This window comes from Phasianus colchicus, chromosome 3 (assembly GCF_987193195.1).
Source record: "Phasianus colchicus chromosome 3, bPhaCol1.hap1.1, whole genome shotgun sequence".
NCBI classification, from domain to species: domain Eukaryota; kingdom Metazoa; phylum Chordata; class Aves; order Galliformes; family Phasianidae; genus Phasianus; species Phasianus colchicus.
This window is the reverse complement of record NC_143438.1, coordinates 64,980,256-64,993,296: the sequence shown is the minus strand read 5'-3', so window position 1 is coordinate 64,993,296 and position 13,041 is coordinate 64,980,256. Positions and strand designations below refer to the sequence as shown.

At 42.9% G+C, this 13,041-nt stretch overlaps 1 protein-coding gene across 1 annotated transcript; it reads left to right on the top strand.

The window, feature by feature from the left end:
- Positions 1-9,266: 9,266 nt before the first annotated feature.
- Positions 9,267-12,211, top strand: LOC149918644 (uncharacterized). The gene has a single exon (XM_090137731.1). It carries the CDS (start codon positions 9,310-9,312, stop codon positions 11,974-11,976), a length of 2,667 nt encoding a protein of 888 aa, XP_089993857.1. The 5' UTR covers positions 9,267-9,309; the 3' UTR covers positions 11,977-12,211.
- Positions 12,212-13,041: the final 830 nt, after the last annotated feature.

The following is a 13,041-nucleotide window of genomic DNA, read 5'->3' as shown; positions in this document are numbered from 1 at the left end:
AAATAATTAAATTATTTTTAAAATATTTTATCAAAGTATAATGATTTACTCTGACCTGGCACAGACATCCAAGCTGAGGAAAAAAATCTCTTCCAAGTTTTTAATTTACAATTCCCCAATTGAATGTAAGTCAGGGAAATAAAGAGCTTTGTTAATTTTTCAATCCTTTCTTAACGTAAACATTGAAAATCACAGGATTTTGAAAGGACAAGTAGCTTAGGTTAGTGAAATTTTTCTACATAATTTTTTACATAATGGTCATACTCAGAAGCCATTTGCTTTTACTAGAATGCTGTAAAGTTCTCTCTTAGCCCTGACGTACTGTATAAAACATTTCTTAACTCATTAATGTCAAATATAAATTAGTTTTATATTTGAATTTTAACAAATCAGACTCTACGGGCAACATAAAAAGCTAGATCATTGTCAGAAATAGTGTAAAGCCAAATGCAAATTTAAACCAGGTGTCATTTATCATAAAAGATATACATGCATACACACAAGAAAGATGCATTACAGTTTCTTGGATATCCTGAAAATATTGCTGAATAGTACACAACACTCGCTGGAATTTTTTAAACAAACAAACAAACAAACAAAAAACACAACACACAAAGCCAACAGTTTTAATTGGGCCAATGCAAAATGATTGCACGCATGTTATTAAAATACTTTGCTTGCATATGACAATTCTGGACTATGACTAATATTCAGTATTGGAGTGTCCTGAATATGATTTCTCCCCATGTATATTCTTTGAATATCTGAGCAAGCATGTTGTATTGTATTAATATCATAATTCAAAAGGAAATTTATTAAACCTCTCCCTTCCAGTATTCCCATCATAGCTAAGAGTTGCAAATTCTATATGGCAGAGCCTAGGCAGTAATATCAAATTTTAATAACAATTTCTCTTCTTCAGTCACTGCTATACTGAAGAAAAGCATAAATTGCTGTGACTGACCGTTAGTTGTTAGAGAAGCAATCTGACTTCTCCACACCCTTATTTCAGTGTATCTGCTCTGTCCCTCAGCTGTATTAATGATAGCGTGAAAGGTCACATGATAAACGAGTGACAAAAATATCAAAACATATTAGCCTGTAGCTTTGTTATCAGTGTATGGCAGAGATGACAGAAAATTGTATTTTTCCCCTGAATAATTTTGTGTTACATTTTGCTGGCTAGGCAGAGTGAATTAGGGAGAAATTTCTGCCTCTGACTGTTTGTCTCTCTTTCTGACATACTTGAAGTAATAATATACATTAATAATAGGGAGTAGGCAGAAGGAAGAGGTAAGAATTCAGGAGCAGACTGTCTATTTCAATTCTACAAGGTGCTATCCTTGTTTCTTTCACAATACAAATTTTGTTGAAAAATATGCACAGCATTGAATGTTATTAACGATACGGATAATGATCTGCTGTATATTAGGAGTATAGCCACTGAAAGACACATGAAAAAGAGAAATAGAAAAATAATGCAAGGAGGTTGTATTTACACGCAGTTCTACTTCTCACTACTATAAATTCACATGCTCACTAATTAAATAAAGGCAAGCACCAACAATGCTTGATCCAGCTCATTGTGATGGAGCCCTAGTAATTATGAATTAGAGACAGATATTCTTCCTGCTGGTTTAAAGGCTGGCAGGAGTTGCAGACCCTGGGGAGATGAGGTTAGCAATCTTTGAAAGAGAAAATAGAAATTGGCGGGAGCTTAATATCTTATGGCCTATCAGTCTCTATGGTCAGGAGTTAAAGTATACCATATCCAAGCTTCCCTTTGCTGCTGGCAAACAGCATCAGTGGCAACTCAGTGCTTAAGCTCTCAGCAGATCAAAAGATGTTGAATAGAAGCATTCTGAAGGGTAAGAAGAGAGGATCATAATCCAAACATGAAAAGTTATATAATTAAAACCTTAATAAACTGATAGCATGTACATTCAGATGGAGTGTTAGTGATCTTGCAAAATTTGTGAAATATGAATAAAGATGAGAGTGCATTGCTTTCAATTAGTAAGCTGCACTGGGAAAAAGGAGAAAGCTTCTGAATCTTTACCAGAATTTAAAAATGATTTTTAAAAACTTTCTAAAATGCTTAATTAACTTTTTATCTCCACTATTATTCTTTTTTCATTCACTTCCATGCTTCCTATTTCTATCTGAGAAGTGCAGAAAAACTTCAGGAAAAGAAATAAAAAGAAAAGAAAAAGTTCTTGCAGTATTTATGATCTGTGTCAGAGAAGAAAATACCAGAAATCTCTTGCGAGGACATTGTTCTCATGAGATTTCCACCAAATTGTATAGACCAACACAATCTGAATAGTTTGAATCTATTCCCAGTATGCAAACCTTTTGAGATATATATCTTAGCACAAAAATGCCTTTTTATATCATGCAGAAGCTGTGAGTGAATACAACCTTCACGAGTTGTGAGTAAGGAGATAATATAGTCTGGAATTCTATCTAAATTGTCCAATTTATCAGTTAATCTCTCTCTCTTGTTTATTTTTTTTTTTTTAAATGATTACATACATATGTACATATATTTATTTAAGCATATATATATGCATATGCTTATAAATCTGGAAAGAAACCACTGATAACATTTGCATTCAAAGATAGGTGTGTATTAGTTAAGGCACTGTACAAACAGGTAAGAAGAATCAACCTTTGCCCTGAAGAATTTACAGCCTAATAATTCTTGTGGTTTCAGTATTCTTCTTCATATCTTACATTCCAGAAAGTGACTACTTTGTGTGCAACAAAACAACAACAAAAAAAGGAAAATAGACCATAACAGAAAAAAAAAAAATAATAAAAATAATCATACCTGTCTCTACATTAATGCTTTTCAGTGAGTACTCAAGTTCCTTTTTTCTTACTTCTTTTTCTTTTGACACTTTTCATACTCAAAAATTCATATTCATTGTTCCACTATTCATTCAGGTTCTATACTCACAGATAATTCAAAGTTGGAGTTTTCTTTGTGATAATTTAGTAAGTCTACGTTTAACTTCTGCACATATGTCTACTGTCTTTCTCCAATTTTGCTCTCCAATTACTCTTCCTCCAGAGTAAAGCTGGTACGATATATTTAAATAACTAAAATATTTTATTTCTGTACTAGAAAAGTTCCACCCTTCTACATATCCCAAGTGTCTGTCTCTCTCTTTCTATGTATATGTATGTATATTTCTGATTTTTATTAATTACCTATGTTCAAGCACATCCAAAATTAATATTGCTGATGCTCTCTACTTCAAAGTTTATGGTTTCACAAAATCTGTAAGGTTTTATAGTGCAAACAAAGCTCAAATCTAATGAAAGAATTTTCCTTTTAATTTTTCTTTAGTTCACCACTTTGTTTTGTATTTTGAACCAGAGTCCTTCAGCATTCTCAGGCAACATCTATATAAAATACAGTATGAGTACACTTCTTTCACTACTACACTAATTTTCATTCTCAACTTCACACAGTAGCTTTCAAATTGTCTTCTATCTAAAATTAGATACTTAGCTTTTACTAGAAAATTACTGAACAATTTACTCGAAATATATATTTATATATATAATTATCAGAAAGCACCTGATTCTGCCTTCCTGAGGTACATACTCTATCCTGGCAGAAATGTCATTTAACACGTGGGAGCTGAAGTAGTGCTTATGGAATAGGCACTGGCATAAGAGACTGAAGACCTGGGACTCAACAAGTACACAATCTGAGAATATAATTATCTATTTCTAGGCTGTCTTGTAAATGGAGAAAATGATACGTTCAGGCTGCTATCCACCACATCCCTATTGTATATATCTAAACTATGTGAGACAAATCACACCCCTAAAAATTTCTATTATTGTCAGGTCCTTACAGGGGGATGAACAGGATGAACAACTCAAAATCTGAGATCTAGCATAAGATGAAATAAATACTTAGACATGACCTCATAGTGAGTTGGAAGCCTAACCAATCCTGAAGGACTTTAAATAAGTTCCAAATGTTTCTTCTCTCTTTGACATCACTCTCCAGGCCACATAAAAACTGACACATATTACCACTTTTTACTTAGAGAAATGCTGATTTTTTAAAAAATGCTTTATTAACACACTTTGTGTCCTCCATAGAAATATGTTTTGTCTAAAAGATGTTAGCTATCAAAATTATTATATATAGTAATACATATACATTTCTTCTTTTATGAATATTTTTGAATTTTCAGTACTGATCTCACGTAGGAATAATCCATGTTTGCTATTCACTGTCCAGATTCTCTATCATCTTTTCAATCTCTTTAGTTGAATACTGAGTTTATTCTACATGGCCTTGTTGCCATGACAGGCAAGTCTGTTATTAGCTCTATAGCTTGATCAAAACATATTTCAATTAGGATCTATATATTTATTTTACTCATACTTTTTGCATGTTATGTTCCCCTTTAAATTCTCTTTATAGAGGATGTTACAGTGTGAACTGATTGATTAAAGTAGTGACCTTATGAAACTGCTTAGTAAGTTATGAAAGGTTTTTTTTCTCTTCTCTTCTCTTCTCTTCTCTTCTCTTCTCTTCTCTTCTCTTCTCTTCTCTTCTCTTCTCTTCTCTTCTCTTCTCTTCTCTTCTCTTCTCTTCTCTTCTCTTCTCTTCTCTTCCCTTCTCTTCCCTTCTCTTCCCTTCTCTTCCCTTCTCTTCCCTTCTCTTCCCTTCTCTTCCCTTCTCTTCCCTTCTCTTCCCTTCTCCTCTCCTCTCCTCTCCTCTCCTCTCCTCTCCTCTCCTCTCCTCTCCTCTCCTCTCCTCTCCTCTCCTCTCCTCTCCTCTCCTCTCCTCTCCTCTCCTCTCCTCTCCTCTCCTCTCCTCTCCTCTCCTCTCCTCTCCTCTCCTCTCCTCTCCTCTCCTCTTGTTAAAAAAGATACATCTAGTGTTTCATGAATATATTTTGAATTTTACATTGAGAAACAATATGAGCCCATGCTTGGGTTGAGGAATTTTCTGATTAATATAGCATATTACCAAATGATTTCAAAATTTGTAGGATTCTTCCTCTCATTCTGATATTTGTATTCTGAAAGAAAATTATGTATGCTTCTTAAAAATTCTCAAATATGCAGTCTGCCATATTCTTCCTCTTTCTCCTCACATGTCCAAACAAAAAAGAAATCTAGTAGAATATGACTTCACATTTTATATCTATCTTTTTTTATGCTAGTAGAGAATTTAAATATATTCATATGTATTTGACTATAATATATTCACCTTTCAGTTTTCACTTAAAACTAATTTGCTTTAATCATCCTATCTTCTCTTTTCTCTTAAGGTGATGAAATTTTCCAATCACATCATTTATGTAATACTTTTGTTCTTGTCATTTCATGCTAAAGAATTCATTAGAATTACACTATCCAGTCTAAAACAAATTCTATTTTTCATTTTATTTTAACAAACTTGTTTACATTATACTAAAAAATTTCCTGAGCAAAAGATTAAGTTCCACTTCAATTTCTATTGAATCCACAGATATTAGTTACAATCAAATCTTTCTTTAGTCCAAAAGATCACTCTTTTCTCCACTTCTTTTAAACTTTTCTAAACCATTTTTTAACAACTCTTTTTCCCTGGTTCTGTCTTCAATTTAACAGAAGAACACAGAGCATAAGAGCTAACTTTCTGGGCTGAAATAAAATTTCCTTAGTAATATTTAAGTTATAATTACTCTTTTGTTGTTGTTGTTGTTTGATTATTACAGTAGAGCAGGCAGTACCTTATGGCTGTTAACAGTTCTTAGTATAAACAGTTCATAAGTATACTTTTAATCTTGAATATCATTCACTTTTTTGTCTAGCCTTTGAGATCTGGTGAAGGTATTCACCGAATGAAAGATCTATCCAAGCTGCTGTGTTCTTTGTGAGATAATTTACCTCACTTAATGAGTTAATTTCTATATCAGTAGAGATAGCCTGCTGGCACCAGAACTCGTGCCTGAATCAGCTTGTTCAAAGTTTTGTGGGGCTACTCAGTGCAGGATCACTTTACTGAATTCACTATCTGGTATACTGCGTTATACTGTAGAGAAAATATTCTCTACAGTTGTGTACCTTCCTGTGAAGTGTCTCCAAATGTGCCAGGTGAAACTCTAATCTCCTCCCTCCTCACATCTGGACGTATTTACTTTTGGCACAGTCTGAATCTTACACAAAGTATTCAAACACTCCCTGAACCTATCTATGTTGCAAGAATTTCTTCAGGAATATATCCACATATTTAGGCATATGCAAGAGTTTTCCCCAATCTATTTACAGTCCATATCCAGTTCAGGAGTATGTAAGACTTAATAAAAACTTGCACCATGGAGAGCTTAATATGTAATACATTACTTTCAGTTCATTTTTCCCTTTTCCATTCCTGGGACACTGGATGTGAGCAGCCTCATAAAACAGTTAAGAGCAGTCGTTCATGCTAGATCAAACTAAGGTTGATCTAGCTCTTAGAGTATCAGAGTCCTTTTAAGTGCATGACACTTCCTGAAACTGTCCTATCAGCTGTAAATCAATGCACGTGCTGAAACAGGAAACTGAGATCCCGACTACTGCATATGGAGTTCCAGAACAGCCTAATCTGGCATTTTGTCTTCAGCTACTATACACCAAAAATAACTAATGCTTCATATGCCCATGCCTATTTGAAGGAAGAACTCTGTATAACCAGAATGTAACACATCATATGGGCAAATCTACTGGAAATTAACCACTCAGTAGAAAGAGACTAGATCCTGCTTTCTCTCTTCTGCTTATCCTTGTTTCCAGCCACCTGAAGTTTCTGTGATAGGTTCAGGATATCATTATCTTGGTCACCATCTGGAGTGGAGTGTAGTAGGCGTGGCGAGGAAACGGTATGTGACGGGGTCAGGTTTCCTATGCTCAGGGCTTGCCAAACGCTGCCCCACAATAGGACAGCAGGTAAGCAAGGGGTGTGGACAAAGCGGGACAAGAATATTTAAGTGCCTACCACATTTTAATAAACGCCATTTTGCCTCACGCACTCTGGGGTCTGTGTGAGCATTTGGCCCCGGCCCGGTTGGGGTCGGTTTCGCTGGCAAGTGGCGCCCTCGGTCGGCAGAGGACGAGCAATGAGAGACTACTACTACAAGTGGTGACCCCGACGTGATCTGCCTATCGAGGGTTAACCACCCGGCGTGCCCGTGAAGCGGAGAAGAGCCTGCGGAGTGGCGGCAGGTCGCTCACGGAAGACACATCGCGGAGAAGAGCCTGTGAAGTGGCGGCAGGTCGCGTGTGTAACCATGGAACAGATTATTAAGGTACTTTTGCAGTTTTGTAAGGACTACTGCGGCAAAAATACCCCTTCAAAGAAGGAGGTAGCCGCGGTGCTTTCGGTTTTAAAAAAGGGAGGGGAGCTGGACTCCCCTCAGCAAGTGCTGGATTCGGGTAGGTGGGATTCCCCTCGGGAATCCCAGGCCCTGGTGGTTAGTGAGAAGGTCTGGGGAATGGAAGACTTCCCTTTAGTCAGGGAAGAGGCGGTCCGAGAGCGCCTAGGCAACACCAATGTTCATAAATCCATGGGACCCGATGGGGTGCATCCACGGGTGCTGAGGGAGCTGGCAGAGGTGATTGCTGAACCGCTCTCTATCATCTTTGAGAGGTCTTGGAGAATGGGGGAGGTGCCTGAAGACTGGAGGATAGCCAATGTCACTCCGGTCTTCAAAAAGGGCAAGAAGGAAGATCCAGGTAATTACAGGCCAGTCAGCCTCACCTCTGTCCCTGGAAAGGTGATGGAACAGATTGTGCTGGATGCCATCTCCAGACAACTGGAAGAAAAGGAGGTTATCAGGAGTAGTCAGCACGGGTTCACCAGGGGGAGGTCGTGCTTGACCAACCTGGTAGCCTTCTATGATGTTGTCACTGGCTGGGTGGATGGGGGGAGAGCAGTGGATGTAGTCTACCTTGATTTCAGCAAGGCATTTGACACTGTCTCCCACGACATCCTTATAACGAAGCTGAGGAAGTGCGGGATAGATGAGTGGACAGTGAGGTGGGTTGAGAACTGGCTGACTGGCAGAGCACAGAGGGTTGTCATTGGCGGTGCAGAGTCTGGTTGGAGACCTGTAACCAGCGGTGTTCCCCAGGGGTCGGTGCTGGGACCGGTCCTGTTCAACATCTTCATCAATGACCTTGATGAGGGGGTAGTGGCCACCCTCAGCAAGTTTGCTGATGATACGAAGTTGGGAGGATTGGCTGACACGCCCGAAGGCTGTGCTGCCATTCAGCGAGACCTGGACAGGCTGGAGAGCTGGGCAGTAAGGAACCAGATGAAGTTTAACAAAAGCAAGTGTAGAGTCTTGCACCTAGGGAGGAATAATTCCATGCACCGGTACAGGTTGGGGGATGACCTGCTGGAGAGGAGCTCTGCAGAGAGGGACCTGGGTGTCCTGGTGGACGACAGGTTGGCCATGAGCCAGCAGTGTGCCCTTGTGGCCAAAAAGGCCAATGGCATTCTGGGGTGCATTAAAAGGAGCGTGGCCAGCAGGTCGAGGGAGGTGATCCTCCCCCTCTACTCTGCCCTGGTAAGGCCTCATCTGGAGTACTGTGTCCAGTTCTGGGCTCCCCAGTACAAAAAAGACAGGGATCTCTTGGAAAGAGTCCAGCGGAGAGCCACAAAGATGGTGAAGGGCCTGGAGCATCTCCCCTATGAGGAAAGGCTAAGTGAGCTGGGTCTGTTTAGCCTTGAGAAGAGAAGACTGAGAGGGGACCTGATCCAGGTCTATAAATATCTAAGGTGTGGGGGGCAAAGTGGCGAGGCCAGACTCTTTTCAGCAGTGTGCGGAGACAGGACAAGGGGAAATGGCCAGAAGCTGGAGCATAGGAAGTTCCGCACCAATGTGCGCAAGAACTTCTTTACGGTGAGGGTGACGGAGCAGTGGAACAGGCTGCCCAGGGAGGTTGTGGAGTCTCCTTCTCTGGAGATATTCAAGACCCGCCTGGACGCCTACCTGTGCGACCTGGTGTAGGGATCCTGCTTTGGCAGGGGGGTTGGACTCGATGATCTCTGGAGGTCCCTTCCAACCCCTACGATTCTGTGATTCTGTGATTCTGTGATTCTGTGATTCGCTCACCTCGGCTTTATGCCAACGCGCCATGAATAACCAAAAGGCTGCTGAACTTAAAACCTGGGGCTTGATACTTGGAGCTCTTAAGGCGGCTAAAGAGGAGGGTAAGCTTAAGGTGGAAAAAGGGGTGGAAAGGGCTCCGGGGGACGGGTCTTTGCTACCTTGCAGTACTGACGACCAAAGCGTGGCGGACAAGATGGCGACGGTCGCCGCGGCGAAGGGCGGGGAAGAGGAACTCCCGACCGCATGTCTGCCAACCGCTCCGCCCACTCCGCCCGCTCCGCCCCCGCCCTACCCTCCGCGGTCGTTATATCCTTCTTTGGAGGAAGAAAAGGCAAGGGCGGGGCTTCGTCCCAAAGGGGGGAGGGACGGGCGTCTGCTGACTGATTGGGCTAAAGTAAAGGAGGAGGCACAAGACCGGGGCCTTGCGAACCCGGAGGCATTTCCGGTAGTGATTTCCGATGATGATAACCCGATCTGGGTCCCGCTGGACCCGAAAGCGATAGCGAGGGTGCTTGAGGCAGTTGAAAAGAAAGGATTGAAGTCCCCCCTGACAATGAACGCCTTGGAGACATTAATATTGCCGGGACCCCTGTTACCATACGATATTGAGAATCTGATGCGCATGATTTTGAAACCGGTGCAGTATACGCTTTGGAAGGAGGAATGGCAGGCTAGACTTAGACAAATGCTGGTTACAGCCCAGAACGATCAGGGGAATCCGCTTCACGCGTCTAACCTGCAGAGATTGACGGGTAGTACGCCGGGTATGATCACTGCACATGCCCAGCTTACGGAGCTGAGGCCCGGGGAACTAATAGCCACTACAGACGCTGCCCTTGAGGCGTTCAGAAGGCTCGCAAGAAATGCTGAGCCGTCTACTCCGTGGACGGAGATTGCACAAGGTCCCACTGAATCCTTCCAGGATTTTGCGGATAGGTTGATCAAGGCAGTGGAGGGATCGGAGCTGCCTAGGGCAGTGCACGGCCCCGTGATCCTGGATTGCCTCTATCAAAAGTCGAGCTCGGACGTACGGGCTCTATTACGGGCGGCGCCAGACAGGTTCCACACCCCCGGTGAGGTCCTTAAGTATGTGATGGACAAGCAAAAGTCTCAATCATCAGTGGCAAGCGAGGTTGCTGCAGCGGTAGCTGAGGTGATGCTAGCGCATGGGGTTGCCGGGCGGCAGAGTCCAGATCGCCCGCCTGGGCCATGCTTCAGGTGCGGTCAATTAGGTCATTTCAAGGCACAATGTAAGAGCAACGGGGGTATAGTGTGCCAAATGTGCGGGAGGAGAGGTCACACTGCACCGCAATGTAGAGCTCGTGGGCTGCGATCTCGAGGTAGGGGGGATGAGGGTCCCTCTTACGATTCACGGGATTCTCAGGAAAGGCGGGCTTTGGATCTAGGCTTGCCACTAGCTGCGCTATCGTTGAGCTGCGGGGAGCGCCCCTTGGTGAAGATTACAGCCGCAATTACGGAGCTTCCCGCTGGCTCCCCAGGGCCGCGATCTATTTTCCTTACCGCCCTGGTGGACTCAGGAGCGGATGTGACGGTTTTTGCGGAGTCCGACTGGCCGCCCACGTGGCCAATGGGGGCCACTCAAACTATAGCGGGAGTGGGGGGAACTGCTCCAACGCGGAGGTCAGCCAAGCAGATCGAGATAATCGTGGTCAACAGAGACGGTTCCCTGGAGAAGCCCGTCCTGCTGACCCCGCTGGTAGCGCAGGTACCGGGAACCCTGTTGGGGCGAGATTACCTGCGGGGTGTGTCTGCTCGGATACAACTGCAGGCCTTAATTGCCCGGTGGGCAGGCACAGATCCGCGGCTGAAGCCATACAACGAGACCTCTTGGACTGTGGTCAGTCCTGTGAACACGGAGGCTTTCTCCATTACTTCAGGTTATTGCGGGTATACCAAAAATGAAACACGGGTCTTCACAGGGCGCAATACAACCTGCTTGTCAAAGGGTGGGGTCCTTTCTAAATCTAGCGGTAGATCCTCATTTAATTGTACGGCAGTTTGGGACTTTTATGGGTATGGGTTCACTTTCAAACGGGGGGTCAACGAGGTGCTATGGAATAACAAAACGGCTAAGGCGTTGCCCCCTGGAATCTTCTTGATTTGTGGGGATAGAGCCTGGCAGGGCATCCCGCACAATGCCTTAGGGGGACCCTGTTACCTAGGGGAACTGACATTACTGTCTCCGAATTTCACGACATGGATGCAGTATGGCCCGAGCATCACGGGTCACCATCGTCGCCGAAAGCGTTCGAGCCCTCTCCCGGAGAATTGTAACGATGAGGTAGAGTTATGGAGTGCCACAGCACGGATATTCGCATCATTTTTCGCCCCTGGGGTTGCTGCAGCACAGAGCTTGGCTCAGATAGAACGCCTAGCATGTTGGTCAGCTAAGCAGGCGAATTTAACAACATTAATATTGAATGCGATGCTAGAAGACACAAACAGCATTCGGCATGCGGTGCTGCAAAACAGAGCAGCCATCGACTTCTTGCTCCTGGCACAGGGGCATGGATGTGAAGACCTAGAAGGAATGTGTTGCTTCAATCTTAGCGACCACAGTGTATCCATCCATAAAGCGCTGAAAGCCCTGCGAGACCATACGGAGAAGATCCAAGTGGAGGACGACCCCATCGGGGACTGGCTGAGAAGTGTGTTTGGCAACTTTGGAGGATGGGTTGCGAAAATTATTAAGGTAGTTGCGCTAGTATTGCTCGCAATAATTTGTATTGCGGCCATTTTGCCGTGCATAATCATGTGTTTCCAGAATTGCCTCACAAGGATCATGTGGCAAGTTATGGACCAACGGATTCTGTATCACAAAACGAAGGAACAGTTGTGAGAGATGTACTCGCGTTGCGATCGCGCTGTTACGGGATATTCCTGAGCATAGGGAGGGGGAAATGTAGTAGGCGTGGCGAGGAAACGGTATGTGACGGGGTCAGGTTTCCTATGCTCAGGGCTTGCCAAACGCTGCCCCACAATAGGACAGCAGGTAAGCAAGGGGTGTGGACAAAGCGGGACAAGAATATTTAAGTGCCTACCACATTTTAATAAACGCCATTTTGCCTCACACACTCTGGGGTCTGTGTGAGCATTTGGTCCCGGCCCGGTTGGGGTCGGTTTCGCTGGCAAGTGGCGCCCTCGGTCGGCAGAGGACGAGCAATGAGAGACTACTACAACAGTGGAGCATAAAACGTGGGAATCTATCAGCTACCTACTTAAGTACCTACTTAAGTGGTAACCACAGAAGACAGGGGTGATCTAAAGCCTACAGGTCAGACTATACCATCTTCGGGATATAGTTTTATTCAAATTCAGTTATGAATATTAAAGAAAGCACTGGATGCAGCCAAATGTCTCACAAGCTTATTAGCAATGTCTCTTGACATGCAGTTCTCTTGAAATGTTAGACATTCAAGTAGAAAGTGTTTTCTGGGGCAGTATGTTTGTTAAATCAAGTTCTGACCTTTTGAAGCCTACAGAAGCGCAGTCCTTCACTTCCCACACAAACAAGCAACGTCTCTCACACATAACTCTGTCTTCTTCAGTACCAAATTATACAATGTCAAATTCTTAAAAAGCCAATTGTCACCAAGTAGGACTGTTCAAAGTCAGCGTTAGAACTATTATGTATATAGTAAAGGCCCACAAATACATTTTGCAATGTCAAGTTATTGTACAAACACTTCCTGAGCTCTCAATTTACTCACATTTTCCTAAATGAGTCTCGGGTGAGTTGTACCCATAAGGGTCAGAAAACAAACTCTAGCACTTCAGCTATGGAAATAACTTCTATGAGGGAATATGCTATTATATTTTGTAAGGTGTGGTTTACAAAGGAAAAACACTTTCTCACTGCATTATCTGTTTATGAATGAGTCCAAGGGGTGGTAGCAGTATTTCC